At 41.0% G+C, this 18449-nt stretch overlaps 1 protein-coding gene across 3 annotated transcripts in view; it reads right to left on the reverse strand.

Moving 5' to 3' along the window:
- Positions 1–819: 819 nt before the first annotated feature.
- Positions 820–18449, reverse strand: part of MYBL1 (MYB proto-oncogene like 1) — a 73769-nt gene continuing 56139 nt past the window's right edge. For all 3 annotated transcript variants that reach the window (XM_089654266.1, XM_089654265.1, XM_089654264.1), the window contains 6 exons: positions 17714–17859; positions 14364–14475; positions 12978–13091; positions 12502–12600; positions 6807–6983; positions 820–6337 (listed from right to left, as the gene is read on the reverse strand). In XM_089654266.1, the coding sequence (XP_089510392.1) occupies positions 6206–6337; positions 6807–6983; positions 12502–12600; positions 12978–13091; positions 14364–14475; positions 17714–17859 (780 nt within the window). In that variant the 3' untranslated portion in view covers positions 820–6205. The remainder of the gene's footprint in view (positions 6338–6806; positions 6984–12501; positions 12601–12977; positions 13092–14363; positions 14476–17713; positions 17860–18449) is intronic.

Here is an 18449-nt window from a genome sequence, read left to right on the forward strand (position 1 = left end):
CGCACTACTGCTCCTAATCTCATGTTTAGGTGCTTCTGGAGCTTTTTTGCCAAAGCCCCTGAACTCAACTCAATATCAATTGTCCATGCAGAGTTTAGCTGCAGCAGAGTTTAGGGGCAGTAAAACAGAGAGGAATGTTTTGAAAGAAAAAACACCAAAAACGCAGAAAAAAAATGCATTTAGACCCTGGGTGTTTTTGTCATTAATGGCCAGAATAACTTTATTCTGGCCAATTAAATTTATAAAATACCCAAGTGGTTGATGTGGGTAAACACATGTAAACGTGGAACACACACCAAGTATTTTTTTTTGTTTTGCTGCCAGAGATGTCAGGAGCAGTTGTGTTTAAAGTCCTGTGTGCATGTACCCTAACAGAGCAGGGCGGCAGTTGTACACCAGTCACTTGCGCCCGCGGTGCCCTTGCTGAAGATACCTCCTGTGGAGATATCAGTCCACAGTGCACTGTACCTTTAACATATCAATGGTGTAAAATCACAGTGGACCCAATTCTGACACCTGTTGGTTGCTGAGATTTTACCACTTGAGAGCCCACCAGTCCACCTACCTGCAGCATTCAGTGTCAGGTGTAGAGGGCAACGTCAGGATTGAGGCTCCTGGAACAGCTGCAGCTCTGAGCCCCTTTTATTGTGTGTGGGTGCAACTTGGAGCTGTGGCAAGAAGACTCGAGACAAGCAGCAGTTGGGTAATGTGGCCCCTCGCTGTCTAATTAACCCTTTATATATGCTGCACAGATAACGGATTGTAATTCTGCTGTATGTATACCAATAGCTGCAAAACATTAATACAAGGGACACCAAGTGCTTTATAAAAAGTTTATTTTATACCAGCAAACAGTGTATGGAACATGAAAATAAGCAACATTTATAATAAAAAAAACTCAGATCTATTCTCTACAGATGCAGCATCCTAGTGTTACTTTAAGCCAAGAGACTGACTGCTTAGTACATGAGACTTGCAGTTAAGATTGCATTGGTTAGAATCTGACCAACACCATCCCTTTCCTATGACAATAAATGGCTTATCAAATGCCTTCAGTATATGTGCATGCATGTTTGATAGTTCTATAAAATAAGGTATGTAGTGTGAAAGCAAACATACATCAATAAAGCACAAAGCCATACAAGTCACTATAGATGGGCAGGAGAAGGTTGTAGAGGTGTTCATTTATGAAGTTGGGAAAATATAGAAAACTGAGAGGAGCTCAGCCAGTACCTATTGACGCAGAAATAAAGCATCTTTATGGGTGGAGTACAAGAGGTGATTGTTAAGAGTGTTTGCCAATAAACTTGACACATTCTTGCACAGTATTTCCAGTTAGTGATTTGGGTAATGCAGTAATGAAACTTTATCACATAAGGTGCTGACTGATTCCCTCTTCTTGTATTAGGAACGTGCTACAATCCTTGTACAGTGCATACAATGCTCTATTAATCCATCTCTCAATAGCAGCAAGCCGATTCTGCCATTAGGAATAGCAGCAAATCTTGGAAGTGGAGAGGAACTTAAAATGTATAAATAAAAACAAACCCCAAACACTACAGTACAGCATTCTATTTACCAGTCAGTAAATAAACTGCCAAGCGCACCTCTATGCTACATACCATACTTTCTCTACATTACAAGCAAAAATTTTTCCTTCAAGGTGAACAAAAAAAAATAAATAATAATAAGTGCAAATACCTAAAAATAGGCAAAGAAAAGCAACTGTTGTCACCAGTTTTTGACGTGCAAAGCTTAGAAAGACCAAATGCATGAAATATCTCTGGATTGACACTGTGCATTCCAATCTGAAGATCGAACCAAGACACCAGTGTTGTCATTGGTGTGTGTAAAAGATGATGCAGTAATGCAATTAAGAAAAGACGCTGCTGACTGCATTCATACAGTTACATGATTCATACAAAATGCAATATGTGCAATATGTCTTAATAAAGGTAAAAAAAACATTCATGACTATAAGTCTTCCACATCTACCGCTAAACTAAAAGTACAAGTTGCATTTATATAAAACTGTCCAGTAGTTTTCATGTACATATCAACGAATTTGACCATATAATAAATGCTTGCAACGACAAGCAGAGATGTATTTACCCAGAAAGGTAATATTCTAAAGAGGATTGCCATTTGTGGTACTGGGACACTTCTAGGGTTGCATTTGTAAAGAACTGGACCATTTGTACTCCCTATACCAAAAAAATATTGCCTAATTTCCAACATTTTTGCAAGTGTAAAACACAACACAAAAAGGATCTCAAGAAGAAAAAAAAAGAGGGGGAGATGTGTTGCCAGCAACAGCAACTCAGATTCCAGCCGTTTTTCTCTAGTAGGTCAAAAAAGTAACATTGGCATCTGATTGGTAGCTATAGGCAACATCAGTGTGATTAGATCATTCATTTTGAAAGCAACTTGTATTTTTAGAATCTGTGGTATTTAAAATAGTAATAAACAATGCATATGTCAGCATTCTGTTTGGAAACACGCAGATGCTAAACAGCAGGAAATCTATTTGGCCTCTATGAAATCTACATATACATTTAAAAAACACAGACCTCTACTCATAAGTCTAAAATAAATTAAAAGATCCCCAGGAACAAAGTCTCCTTGTTCCTGCTCCCTGTACATTACATTCACACAGTACAATTCTCAGTTTGAGAATGAAAATACTGATAAATTCTAACCAGGAAAAAAAAAAAAAAAAATCTTATTTCTGCATTTGCTTCTCTATGCATGAAGTACCTTTTGTATAGAAATATACAACACTGTAGCTCATTCATGTATTACATTGCAGGATAACAAATTCCTAGTAGTGCAACTTCCTGTTCAGTCAAACATCTACAGTATAAACAGGTTTTTTTGGAAGCTAGGAACACCAACACCTTCTGCACACGGCCATTCTGAAAATCCAGAAGTAACTAGCTTTCTTTAAAGCAATGCAGCAACTATGTTCTACGGGGATTTCAAAATAAAAATGTGTTACTGCCATATTCTATGCTTCACTTCTTTTTTTTTTTAATTTATATTAGATTAATAAAAATATTATTATAATATTTAAACCATAAACATACTACAGGCTATATTTAACCAATAGCTCCACTCAAACAATTTAGGCAAAGTAGGGGTTGAGGGACCAAAATATGAATGTTGCTTATTGCCAGTACTCTATCGCCATGATCTGCCACCAGGCTGAAAGTCAAGTGCTGGTCTATTGTGAAGTATCTCTGTACTCCCTGAACTAAACTATTCCATAAGAGAAGGTAAAGGCCAGCTATAATTTGCAAAGATCAGTAACCCACAGCAAGCAATTGTTATTTCACAATGTCACAGATCTTCTTGTCTCAGACAGTTAAAAGGGACTTTGGCCTTAAATTGGTGCTATAGGTTACTGCAGTTGTCAGATTAATACTGCTTTTGGCACAGCAGAACTGAAAACCATTTCATTATGGACAGTGCTCTACAGAGGCAAATGCCTTTGGCACAGAACTTTCAGTAGGCTGGGAGATGTGTTAAAGGTGGAGTAGATATAACAGACATTCACATTTAATGGTAACCAAAGTCCAATCTATTCAAATCCATTGAATAGCGGGTTTTTTTATTTATTTATTTTTAAGTGGAAGAAAACCCTATCTATAAATTATTTTTAAAAAAGTGTCATTCCCCCCCCCGCCTCCTAACTCACCTGTATATAAAAAAAAAAAAGGGATATATCTACTTACCCATTTGAATCTGCTCCAATCCAGTAATGTGATCTTGCAGCTCTGTGTAAGTCTAGGTTCACATCTGTGCGGGTGGTGCCGCTGTGGATCCACAGGAAAATCCATGCACCCAGACAGAGGAATGAGGACCCGCGGGCGGGTGCCATTAGTTCTAATGGTACGCCACCCGCACTGGAAATCACAACTGTACTGGGAACCGAGGTTCCCGTGCGGGCTGCGGTTTCCAAAGAAGTGCAGGGACTTCCGTGCGTGTCACAGTACATGGGAAGTCCATTCAAATTAATGGGCTCTCGTGCCCGCACAAAACACGGCCCGCACATATGTGAACCAGGGGTCGACAACAGCTGTGAATACCCGGGAGATGTGACACCACCCATAGGCTCAGCTGTTGTTCGCGCTCCCTCCTCTCCCCTGCAGCTGCCACTCACTGACATTGGGGACCCGGAGCTACTTGCTCACATGACCAGACCAAAGCGGATTAAAAAATAAGCAAGTACACACAACTTTTATATGCATAAAATAGAGCAAAATCAGTGAGCGCTTTAAAAAGTTAGCTGCTGATGCACACAAAAGGTAACCAAGTAAAACCTCCTCAAGACAGATATTAAAAGGTGCAGCGCTATGCACCTTTTAAATAACTTTTATATGCAGGTTAAGCAGGAGGAAGGAAGGAGGGAATATTTTTTAAGAATAGTTATAGTTCGGTTTTTCTTCCACTTTAAGGGGGTAACATTTGTGGAACCACAAAATATCAGTTTACCTAATAGAAGGGATCTTCAAAATGTTTCCAGACTTTAATATATATATATATATATATAACAGTTGTGTATAAAAGTTAAAAAAAAAAAAAAAAAGTTAAACATTTTGAAGAACCTTCGTAGTACTATGCATAATAAACTTCTGCAAGGGTCAAACACCAGGATATTTGTTCAGTTATCAAAGCATTTAACAAGTCAGCTGATGTAACTTGTCCAATCGGCTGCTTTGCAAATTTAAAAATAGATCTATAGCCAAAACTTTTTATCATTTTGGATAGTGTAGTGAATGATTAAAATCCCTGAAAGGTTTGTTTTTGGCATCTGTGTCCCATTATGGAGATTACAGGATAAGAACTGAAGAAAGCACACAAAAGTTAAGTGAAATCTCTCCAAACTGAGCAAAATGCTTTCCTAGACTGTTCTTGCCAGACGTGTACCCCAGTGGAAGCTTTTCTTCTGTTCATGTTCTGGTGACAACGCAAAATGTTGCATCTCCGATCAGTTCTGTTTTCCTGATAATGGTCATTAGGACAGATAGGGAGAAAAACTCGCAAAGACAGCAATAATAACCCTGACAGGGGTTTTATGCTTTCCCACTCTGTGCAAAACTGAAAAAAGTTTCGGCTTTAGATAAACTTTAAAGTGTTGCTAAACTCAGGACCCTGAATTCACTATATCTAGTCTCCCACAGTACAAAGATATGCAATTATTTTAGTAAATATAAACTGCTAAATACTTTTTCATCAGCAGTTAGAGCAGTCTTGTGACTTCTGTCAGTGTCAAGCAGAGCACTGGTTAAAGCTTGTAGGAGGAGTTTTCATTCTCCCCTGATTGTCCTATGGGGCTGCAGGACCCTTGACCCTCTGTCTGCACAGTGCTGATTGGCCCTGTGCTGGTCACATGCACCCCCAAGAAAAAAAACCTCTAGCAATACACACCAAACTGAGCATGTGCAGCTTGCCCCCACCAAGGTACTGTTCTATCAGCAGATGGATTGGGGACAGTAGAAGTAGGAGAGGATCAGAGAAGACAGGATCAAACATCCTTTTTACAGAGTCATAGCTTTAGTAACATTTTAACCCCTTAGGTTCCATAGTGAGTATAATCAGCATGCTTTACTGCATATACAGACTGTTGTGGGTTTAGTAACACCAAGTATAGCATACCTTTTCTCAACTCCCAAGTCAGGAAAAGCAATGGTTATAAAAAATTTAAACATTATAACTAGGTGTTATCCAGAACCCTTTGCAGTAAGCGCTTAATGTGCTTGTTATTTTATAGCACAAATAAATTTGCCTTGAAACCTATTTCATCAACACTCACGTCTTACTTAACAGAATACAGCCAACTACTAAACCGAAAAAGGAGGCAAAAGAAGGAGGGGGGAATAGTACACACTTAAAATAATTTAAAAAAATAAAAAAAGTTGAGGCCTTTAAGGTCATTCCCTTGTAAAAACTAGATGCTTTGTTATTATTCAACATGTGTAAGAGTCCCTAGCTGGGATTAAAGGTTGCTTTTGTCTTTTAAATATTCTTCAGCGAAGCTAAAGAAGCGCATTTCGTGCCTTGGTTAAAATGCCAAGTATTTGCTAGGTTCATGCATAATGTAGGGCTGTAAAACAACGCATTACTGTAACAACAGTTCTAAAGAGTCTCATCTTAGTGCATGTAAAAGAGGCCACTGGATAGACCAGTTAAAAGAATCCCACATTCATAATATGAGAGGTCTGGGTGAAGAGCTGCTGGATGATTTGTAGCTATCAAGATATCGTCTTGCCTGCTCGGTCATAATTAACTGGTCTTCAGTCTTTCCAAACACAACTGCTTCCCATTCTCCAAGTGACTGCAGAGAAAATTAATACAACAAAATTAGTGCAAATACCAGAACTAGTATTAAAAGGTGTACAGGAAATGAAGGGAGATAGTCAGCCAGAGGAGAATTATGCATGCAAGGGAATATGAAAATATCTCCATGCCAATTTCCCTTAGGTTTTCAACATATGCCATGTTAAAGAAGGTTCCCCACTTGATACTGTGTGCACCAACACTAGTCACATAACACAATCCAATGGTATTTTAGATAAGTGACAACCCTCACTTAGGGGGGAAAAAAAAAAAAATACAGTTTATAGAGTTCTCATGCCTCCAACAGTACTGGCCACATTTATGAATAAACTTGGCCCATACTACATATGTAAAGTCATGGCCTGTAAATTAGATTTGCAGCTGTTGCCGCTTTCTAAAGAAAATGCACTAACCTCAGCCATACTATTTAAAATGAAAGACATTAAATTTCTTGTTTTTGAAAATACCTGTGGAGATTTTTCCAGCTTGATGTTTTTGCAGTCCGGGCGTGTCTTTTTTGTGGGCCCTGAACTTGTTCTGTGCTTTTTAGTTCTCATAATGCAGTTCCAGTCGTCCCGTGTAGACAGAGGTGTCAATGATGATGAAGTAGTATGTCTCTCTTCAGCCATTCCATGGTTTACATTCTTCAAATTAAAATGCAAGATTACAGTGTATTTTAAATAAGCATCATCAGTATATACACCTTTTTTAAATGTTCCCTACTGTGCAGTATAATGCATAGCAAGGCAACACAAGTACCTATGCCTAAGGACAAAAATTTAATATATTGTAGCTTACAGTACTTATATGTGGAGGCTGCGATAGTTTTTTTTCCTTTATTTTCATCTGGTTAATCTGTAAATAGGATTTTTGCACCCACTATAAAATCCTTTTCTCAGAGTCCATTGAGGGACACAGCCTGATAAAAATTAACCTAGGGTTATAGTGCCGTCTACTGGAGAAATGACAGTAGGCACTTAAACTGAAGACCAGCCCCCTTGAGGCTGTAATACTTCACATCTGCTTATTTGTGCCAAGCAGTCCAAAAGAGAATAGCATTTGAGGGGAGAGAACTGTGTTCCTCAGTGGACTCAAAGAATTCTTGTCTACTGAGAGACACAGACTGATAATATGCAACCTAGGGATGCCCAAAAGCAGTCCAAACAGAGAGGCAGGCACACCAACAAAAACAATGGTGAACCAGCATAACAAGAAATAAAAATGTAAAAAAAAAAAAAAAAAGGGAAACAAAGGGCATGAGTAGTCAATTGCAGAACCTTTTGACCTTTCAGGGCAGATACGAATCTTACAGAACTTGGAGACTGTATGTACTGAAGGCCAGTGTGCAGCCTCACAGATCCCAGGTACAGAAGCCTGATGACAAAAAAAAAAAAAAAAATCTAAAAAACAACAAAGAAGCATTCACTGCCCTAATACAGTGAGCTTTACCAGAAAAGGAGGCACTTTATCTCAACTCATTGGCCTCTACAATAATCTGTCAAATGTCAAAGAAAAGAGGGTCCGGAAGCCAGAGAATGCTTTCAGGACCTTCAGGAATAAACAGGGGATTCATCTGCCTAAAAGAAGCGGTGGCAAAAACGCAAACCCTGATGGAACTCCACTGGGCACACCAGTGCCAGACACAAGGAAGGCAACTTGATATCCTCATTAAGGTGAAAAGCAAAGATCACTGAGTAAAAAGGAGTCCTTAGTTTTACAACAACTTTGTCTTGTTAAATGAGGGTCCCTAGAGAACAATACTGACAACTCAAACCCTAGTGATGACAAGGAAGGCTACCTTATGGTAAGTCAGGACGAGAATGAAAAATAATAGACCTATCTATCCCAACGCTCCTTCAGCGTTTCCTACAACGGCGCCACCTCCTCTTCCCTCCCCCTCTCTGTTGGGGTCCCCCAGGGCTCTGTCCTTGGACCCCTTCTCTTCTCCATCTACACCTCCTCCCTTGGCAAACTCATACACTCCCACGGCTTCAACTACCACCTCTATGCTGATGATACTCAAATCTACCTATCCACCCCTCACCTCACCCCCACATTCTCCGCCCGCATCACTCACCTCCTAAACGACATCTCTGACTGGATGTCGCTCCATTTCCTCAAACTCAACCTCTCCAAAACCGAGCTTCTCGTCTTTCCCCCTTCCCGTGCCCCCCCCCCCCATCCTTTCCATCACTACCAACAACACCACCATCAATCCCGCCCAGCAAGCCAAGGTCCTTGGCGTCATTCTGGACTCAAACCTTTCCTTCCAACCTCATGTCAAATCACTCACAAATACATGCAGGCTCCACCTTCGCAACATCGCCAAAATACGCTCCTTCCTTACCCCAGACACCACTAAACTACTCGTTCACTCCCTGATTATCTCACGCCTGGACTACTGCAACTCCCTCCTCATCGGCCTACCCCAGTGCAAACTCTCCCCGCTTCAGACCATCCTGAACTCAGCTGCCAGACTCATCCACCTCACCAGCCGCTCCACCTCTGCCACCCCCCTCTGCCTCTCCCTCCACTGGCTCCCCATTGCCCAACGCATTAAATTCAAACTGCTCACTCTGACCTATAAAGCCATTCACAACACTGCCCCTAACTACCTCACCGACCTGATTCCCAAGTACCACCCTACCCGTACCCTTCGCTCTTCACAGGACCTCCTTCTATCTTGCTCCCTGGTCTCCTCCTCCCACGCACGACTGCAAGACTTCTCCAGGTCCTCCCCCATCCTCTGGAACTCACTACCCCAATCCATCAGACTGTCACCTTCCCTCCTCACCTTCAGGCGCTCCCTGAAAACCCACCTCTTCAGGGAAGCCTACCCCACCCTCACCTAACAGCCGCTGCCCTTCCCTCCTCCTACCACTCCATCCCCCACAGCCATTTCCTCCTGTACCTCTACCCCCTCCCTCCTAGATTGTAAGCTCAAAAGAGTAGGGCCCTCTTACCCCTTGTGTGCTGTTTGATGTTACTGTACTGTTTCATGTATTGTCCCCCCCTATTGTACAGCGCTGAGCAAACCCTTTGGCGCTATATAAACTCGATAAATAAATAAATAAATAATAGACAGGGCAGACCTTGATATTAGGGACCAAGCATTGTTCTACCCTCCAGACTGAAAAGGCTTGTGGAGAAACCACCAGAGGATCACACCAGTGAATCAAAGTCTTCCATGTTTGATGAGAAACCCTATAAGTAAAAGATTTATGAACTTTGAACATTGTTGGGATAACCAAATCCAAAACTTTACTGGCCCTCAGAACTTAGGTTTCAACAGGCAGGCCGTCAAAGCCAGCAAGTGAGAAGCACAGAGGAAGATTGGTTCTGGAGGGTACAAATCTGGCCATGGAGTGTAGGCTGACAGATGAACGAGGTCAACATATTAAACTCTCTGTACCCAAACAGGAGTAATGGGAATGACTTATGAACCCTATGCCACAATCCTCTGAAGTAGACAAAGTAATAGCTTCAGCAAAGGAAAGACATAGATAGGGGGTAGACCAACAACCCATAACAGTGAGGGTCCAGCACTTTGCCACAACTCAGAAGACTGTTATGACAAATTTTCCAATATAAAAAGGGAGGGGAAAAAACACCTGCTGACAATGCAGAGGACAGAATCAACCATGACAAACATCTTGGTTCTTGAATGTAGTCAAATCACCTTGTTTAGAGATAGACTTGATTTGTTCCATGATATAATAAGGTCCTACTGCAAGCCACTTGAGTGGAATTTGGCAAAAGTGGATACCATAAACCCAGTACACGCATTTAGCTCCACAAGGAGACTGGAGTTGCTCAACCTCTGCAGTTTTCCTCAACTTCACCTGGAACAGAAAGACCTCAGTCTGAAGCAGAGAGGACAGAGGACTGCAAAAAAAAACAAAAAAAAAAAACCTTTGGGGTCAAAGCAAGACAAAAAGGAAAGGGTCACAAACAGGGGCGGACTGACAACTCATAGGGCCCCCAGGCAATAGGGGATCATGGAGCCCCTGTGTCCTTGCCCAAACTCAAAAAAGCCTATGAAAAAGGTACCAGGGGCATCTCATGGGGCCCCCTACTGACCCCGGGCAGTGCCCGAATTTCCAAATGGTCAGTCCGCCCCTGGTCACAAATTATCACACATTGCAAAAAGTAGAAAAAAAAAAAAGTATCACTATTGGTCTACAAAAATAGTAATTTGTAGATACGCTTCCATTAGTCCAATGGAAGCCAAGAAGTTTCAGTGATGAAGGTAGGCAATTACCAATTAGATTCTCCAAACTTTTGAGAACATGTAAAAAAGGTAATGAATGCTTCCTTTGGGTTTCAGAACTTTAAACTATAAACAGATTTGAGTAAAAATTTTGCAACCTTTAGTCTGGGGGCAATGAAAATATAACCTACTGAAACAACAATCCCTGAATGACTGAATGTCTGTCAGACATTACTGATACACAGGAAGACACAAAGAAAAGAGAAGGAAAGAAGTGAAACTACCTCCTACACACATGGTTTGGTTATGCAAGCTTTGCAAATCTCTGCACAAGCCATCAGTCATCCACTCCCAACTCCCCCCAACACCTTCCCCACACCTGATGGAACCTGTGGAGATGGGTCTACAGGCAGCTGAAGATTTATTCACAACTCTTGGTTTGCCATGAACATTTAAAGTTACCCAAGCTCAAAGCATGTAGGAGCGGAGAGAAAAGATATTTATTCTCCTATGGGCACTAAGCAAAACAGATCTGGTATGTTAGGAGAGGTTATAACCTCAGGGGAGCTGGTCTTCAAATTTCCTATATACCTAGTGTCCATTTCTCTAGTAGGCAGCAGCATAACACGAAGTTGCTTATAATCAAGCTGAGTTCCTCAACGTTTGGGGTGAAAAAAAAAACCCCTTCCATGGCAGAAAGGTGTTCTGTAGCCCACAGAGATGAATTGGGACAAATAGTAACCAAGAAGACAACAGTACAGACCACACATGAAGCTATACATTCAAAATATTTTAGCAAAATCCAACAGGTACTTTATGCATTTCTAGAACAGATAAAACAAAACAATTTCAAATGATATAACTAGCAGACCAAAAGGCAGCAATAAGATAAGCTCATTGTTAGGATTTACATACACTTTAGATTTACATACCGGTCAATTTCTCTAAAACAAGGGTCTGTAGCATTACATGATTTTTAAGAACGTGATTATTAGCTCTTAAAATAGATCTTTCTATCTATTTTCAGATTTGTTTAGTCCTCAAGATAACAGACTAAGTGGAAGAACTTCAGCCTCAGCCTATTTCTGGAGCCACCGAGCGTGTAAAGCCAACACTTTATTTTAGATTTTGATAGAGTACGAAATGAAGAAAAACCTCTGTTTATTTTGCCCTTTGTCTCATTAGGTAGATTTCTCTTCACTTCCTGTTACTGATTATTACTGACAACTATACAGTAAAGTGCATAAGGCTGAATTGGTTGGATACAAAACTGAATGGGTTTTTCGGTAGGCCAGCCACTATATAAGTGTTGGTACAGCTGAGGAGAATGGAAAAATCAGACTAACATGTGTTGCAATCTTAATAGCAGACAGCTTTCTGTAATTAATTTCACTTTGTTACTAATAACTTAATAGTTACTTTGAATTTTTTTTTAAACTGTGGTCAAACTGGTTCCCAGTCATGGTCCCTTTGACAGCTATGGCATGGTGATTATATGCAAGCTTTAACAAAAAAAAATAAATTTTGGACACTGCTGAATCTTAAAGATATCAGTATGTCTGTTTGATACTGCAATTGTCAGATACAATTACAGTATTGAACCAATGAATTCTATAAAAAAAAAAAAAAAAATAAAGTTATAAATAAAAGTTGCCTGACATATGCTAACAATGCTAAAATTGGGCTGGCAATTCAGACTTCAATGACAGGGAAAGGGCCAACAGTACAGATGAACAGAGCTAATAAAAAAAAAAAAAAAAAAAAAAAAAAGATACCAGATCAATTGCAGTTGTGCTGCTTGTCTGCCAGGAGTCATTAATACAAAATTATACCACTCCACACAAAAGCAGACAGCCATGCAATAGCAGCAAAACATTTGTATTGTGTAAAATCATGTCACACATATAACAGCTACAAAACAGTTAACACTAGATCCTACACATAAAATGTACCTTTATATTAGAAACTCCAACTTCTGACAAGAGCCCAATACCCTCTTTCTCCCAATCAAGAATTAACGACTTTCTGACTCTTTTAAAAGCAGAAAGATGCTGGAAAAAAAAATCAAAGTAATGTTGTTAAAATAGGACATTTAATATTAGATGCTTGCAGGCTACCACCTACTAGCTTTTTATATCTCTTGGACCAAAAAGTTGAGGCATCTGCAGTTGTTTTTTCACTACTACTTACTGTCCTCATTGTTATAGGACAGACACTGTAGGGGAGGGGGGAAAAAAAAAAAAAAAAAAAAAAGATCTCCTCTTGCAGCTGATAGAGTAAAACTCCATGGTGGCCAGAACCAAGGAGTCCAGCTGGAGTCAGATGTAAGAAGAAATTTGGTTTGTTGGCCAACCAGCATCCACTACCTACATCAGTTTTAGTTTGTGATGCACTCATGGCATAGTAAAAAAATAAGATTCTATTTTACCCCTCTTTCCACTTTATAATTTGGATCGTCTTCATCTTTAATGAAGATATCTGTTCCAGTCTCTTGCTTGAGGACCTCTCGAATATCTTCTTCGAGATAAGCAAAAGGCTGTGACTGAAAATGTACAATAAAGACAGATTTTAATTATGCAGTATATTGTATAGCATATACAAATATTGAACATCATGTTAAAGGATCACAATAAGACAACAAAGCAGATCCAGCTACAGACTGGTTGGACCGATCACCAAAATTAGCAGTTCGCAAATGAGTTTGTAAAATCAGATCATCTACATATGCTTAAGTGTAATTCTACACATTTACCCCCAGAGCTACCTTCCACCCTCTAGAGCATGTTGCTGCATTATTTTATTCACATTATAACCTGTAGAGCACATGTATCAAACACACAAGGTCTTTGTGCTAAATCCGGCCTGCCAGGCCATTTTATGTGACCCTTGCACCTTTCCTGCAGCTGTGGTACTCCCACCCCTACCTATTCTCAGCAGTCTCAAACAGAGAGAAGAACAGAATTTTTCCGCCAGATCCTGGGCCTCTCTATGCAGCAGCAGCACCTTCTCTTCTCTACTTCCCCTGGTCTCAGCATTCAGCAAATGCCAGGCCTCCTCTGGTCCTCCTCCAGACCCTGCATTTTCTGGTTCCCAGCAACAGCACAAGGTAAGGGGAGTGCAATACAATGCAAGGAGGGTGGGGGACTCGACTTCTGATGTGGGGGGCTCTTGATATCTGATGTAAATTGGGGTGGGGTACTCTGGACATCTAGTCTTACAACCAGCCTTTTGAGGGCAACCTTAAGGTTGATGCGACCCTCAATGAACTTGAATGACATCCCTGCTGTAGAGAGAATCAGCTTTAAATTACTCCCTTTCACATTACCAGGCATTATTGCAGGGGAAGCAGGAGGTCAGTGCTTAGCAATGTTGGCATGTCCCCTGAATTACCAAGAGCACTTTTCCTACACACAGTGTGTGGATAGGTCCTTGGGTGTCAAAAAAGTTTTGTGTTTTTTTCTCTTTTTAAATTTGGAAACAAACCAATGTGTACTTTTTTTTTTTTAAATGTATGTACGTATGTTATATAAATATATATATATATATATACACACATACATACATACATATATATATATATATACATACATACATATACACACACACACACAATCAGTGTTTACATACACTAACACAAAAATGCCACAATGACTTTGGTGGTCTATTGTATACCTTTTCTGGAGAAAAAGCTATTTTCCATTATTTAAATTGTTTAGCGTGATTCGTATTCCTGCAAATCAATGGTTCATTGCATGTGAAATATATAACAATTAAGTGACAAAAATTGTACCAAAAAGTAAACATTAACACATACTGTAACTTTTAATGGACCATATTTTTTCTCCTGGGCAGCTAGAGCATTTTTAAAAGGTGTTGGTGTTCTGGGAGTTGTACTCAAAGACCTCCTTATAGTTGGTGTTCGAAATCTATAATCAATAAATAACAAAACAATTCAAGAAACCCTGAAAAAAATGGCAATACAATATGAAGCGGCTGAGTGCAATTTGTGTCAAAACAGATTATTACAGATACAAGCTAAAGCAACGCTCCTTTATGCCCATGAGAGCAGATTTAGTACAGCTCCTAAATAAAGGCATAAAGTTGCATGAAAGCATAGCACATGACCATCAGTACAAGTGTATTAAGCTCCCTTTATTTTGGGAAAGTGAGGACTAATGAACTAAAAACAACTACAGCAAAAACATGAGCTGAACACTAAATCATATAAAACACTACATCCAGGAGATTTCAGCATTAGCTCTGCAATGCACATTATCTTATAGCTGTAGCCAGGTGCTTGGCTAAGAATGTAGAGTGAGAGAAACACTGGCTGCAGCTGCACTGCAGTGCTGAATTGGTTAACAGCTTTATCAGTGAAGAAGGGAGCTGCTGAGGAGGAAGAGTTCAATAGACTGAGTCAGGGAGCACTGCATTGTGTGAACTGTAGTCCTGAAGAAATACTCTGTGTAATCAAGAGCTTTTGAACTACATTCCCCCAAGAGATTACCAGGAGGAGGGGAGAGAGATGCATTTTCCCCTGCTGTACAAAACATAAAACTCTCTTGCCTTGAGGGAAACTGGAGTGTGCACAATTACTACTGTTTATTTGCCTAAGTGGGATCCAGAGTGCTGAATTCGGGGGTGCCGACAGCCAGAGACAGACCAGAGGGTGGACTGGGTTTGACCAGATGGTGAGCTGTAATATTGCTGGGACTGGTCAGCTGCTGCTGTAGGGATTTACTATCTGCTACTTTGGAGATTAAGCCCTTTAGGAACGGACTATACAGATATCTAGTAGCCTTTTTGCAGCCTACAGGTTTGACAGGGACTATTCTAATGTGCACCAACGGTACAAGTAGGCCTCAACGATAACCAGCTGAGAGTTCGGACTCAAGACTGCCCCTTTACAGCTGTTACACAGACATTTACCTATTACTTGTGCCAAGAGGTATCTCTCACGGAACATCACACTATATCCTGGTCATTCTTAGAGTGCATGCCAAGCCAGTTATAGTATTCTTATCCGTACAATAACTGCTGTATGGATAAGAATACTGTAACTGGCTTGGCATGCACTCTAAGAATGACCAGGATATAGTGTGATGACTTTGCTGATTTAGGAATTGATTCTAGTCTAGTGGTACAAAACTCTATTCTAAGTTACTCTGGCATAGTGATTATACTGTGTCTATCAGACTATCTGAAACTACCTATTGTATGCTCATACCATCATTTACTCTAACTCGCACCAATACATTGAGTTAATTTACCACTAAACATTCTTGTGTCTAATTCCTGGTACTAATTTACAGCCAAGATAAAGATATCTATACTTGTGTGCTTGCAGCGATTTTACTCAACCAGGTGCATCAGATGGGCAGAAGTTGTTCTTGGAGTCGAAGCCACAGAGAACTCAAATTACCAAGCGGCTCCCTGGGGGGTAGCTACATGTCATTCATAAAATGCAGTCTGCGGTGTAGGTCCTGAAGTTTATTTCAAAGTGTTCTGTCACAACATTGTAGGGAACACTTCATGATATTATTTTATTATTATACAGTATTTATAAAGCGCCAATAGTTCGCTCAGCGCTGTACATTACAAAGGGGGACAGAACATGTGATAGAACAACAACAATACAATGCAAAACATGAGGGGATCAAGGGCCATGCTCTTTCGAGCTTACAATCTAGGTGGGAGGGGATGGTAGCACAGGAGGAGATAGCTGTGGGGGATGGGGTGGTAGGAAGAGTGGAGGAGGTTGGCAAGTTAGCAGGGGGTGGGGTATGTTTCCCTGAAGAGGTGGGTTTTCAGGGTGCGCCTAAAGGAGAGGAGAGTAGGTGATAATCTGATGGGTTGGGGCAGGGAGTTCCAGAGGTTGGGTGACACCCTGGAGAAGTCCTGGAGGCGGGCATGGGAGGAGGAGACCAGGGAACTAGAGAGAAGGAGGTCTTGTGAGGAGCGGAGTGTGCGTGCTGGGTGGTACTTGGATATTAGGTCGGTGATGTAATTCGGGGCAGTATGGTGGACGGCTTTGTACATCAGTGTTAGGATTTTGAATTTGATCCGTTGCGCAATTGGAAGCCAGTGGAGGGATTGGCAGAGGGGGGTGGCGGAAATGGAGCGGTTGGTAAGGTGAATGAGTCTGGCAGCCGTATTCAGGATCGACTGAAGTGGGGATGGCCAGCGGCGAGGCAGGCCAGTAAGGAGGGAGTTACACTAATCGAGTCGTGATATGATGAGGGAGTGGATGAGCTGTTTAGTGGTTTCTGGGGTTAGGAACGTGCGTATTTTGGCGATGTTGCGGAGGTGGAGTCTGCACGAGCTTGTTAAAGATTGGACTTGGGGCTGGAAGGATAGGTTGGAGTCCAGAATGACACCAAGTACTCTGCCCTGCGGGGCAGGTTTGATGGTGGCGTTGTTGGATGTGATGGAGAAGTCAATGGGGGGTGGTGTGCGGGCTGGAGGGAAGACAAGACATGATAGAAAAAGAGCTTGGTCATATGACGCAGGGAAGGAACTATGACTGGGCTCTTCCTACTCTTACAATTACAGTGCCTGACTATGCTTTACAAAAAGTGCCAAAAGCATTTTATATTTTTTAGAACAGCAGTATGGCCAGGGTAAGGTCTCTGGCTGCTTTAAGAACTGGCACCAAAGCTTTTATATTAACTCCTCTTTTACCAAGCGGTCAGCTCTACCAAATGTCTCAATGCATTTTTTTTACTTAGTAATTTGCAGGAACACACACTAAGCACCCTTAACACAGAACTTCAGGACCCAAATTACCTTGAATTAGTATCAGGTTACAGACCGTGGTTTTCAGCACCAAGATCCAAGTGCATTTAGGTCTCAGCACAGCAAGGGGAGCTAATGGTACCAAGAGCTTCAGGTCCCCAAAATGTATGTGCTGATTTTTAGAGACCGAGGTTAAGATTTAGAGAGCAAAATGAAAGAACAAGCTCGCGTTATTGAGCATGTTACATATCACGTTTGTAGGGTGCAATGTGTAACAATCTCCAATACCTTTGCTTGTAATTGAGGTCATCAAGGAGTGCATCTAGGAATTATGAGGTTTCCTAATAGCTTGAACTTCCACCAATATGGTTTCCACCCCACCCTGCAAACCACTTAAAGGCTGTAAAAATGAAGCATGTGATTACCTACCCAATATTTTCTTTGTCCTCTACAGAGGTCATCTGTTTCCTCAGAGGAGTTGTTAGATACTTCTGGCCACAAATTGGAGTAGAAGTAAAAGCAGGATTTTCAAGATTGAACGGTTCCTGTATATTGCCCGGACAGACATTGAAGAACTACAAATACATACATTTCAGTCATGGTCAAAAAATGTATATTTGTCATTCTTGCACAAAATCATTTCAGTACAAGGAAAAGGAAAATACAACAGGATTGACTACTGAAATTACTATTGTATGCTCATTTTATTTGAATACCCAATATAAGTGCTAAATCGCTCACATCAACCCTGTTCCACTGGAACACAGTCGGATTTCTTTAACATAGAAACACATGCAAACAAGCAATGGCTTAACTAGTAGACCAGGGGTCCATTAAAGCAGAAATTAAAAGGGAAAATATAGCCAAAGCTATTTTTGCTATGTTTCTTTTATGGATCACAGAAGAAGTACAGTTTGTTCTGCACCCGTGACCCATTTTCAGCCTACAGTGGGCTAAAGCCCACTGTGGGCTGACATCACAGCCTGTTCAGGCTCAAGAAAGATCCTGACTTTAAAGTCGGGATCCACCCAGCTGCCTCGACTGGCAATGGCTCAGCCTCTTAGCGAGCTGCTAAGAGCCTGAGCTAGGTGCCCCTTCCCCCAAAACAGCCCAGCGCTCCAGTGAGTACTAGAGGGGCAGAGCAGAGAGCCGGTGACTGACAGTC

The sequence above is a fragment of the Staurois parvus genome, unplaced genomic scaffold (assembly GCF_062004578.1).
Source record: "Staurois parvus isolate SC_StPar_1 unplaced genomic scaffold, SC_StPar_1.0 ptg000748l, whole genome shotgun sequence".
Classification (NCBI taxonomy): Eukaryota; Metazoa; Chordata; class Amphibia; order Anura; family Ranidae; genus Staurois; species Staurois parvus.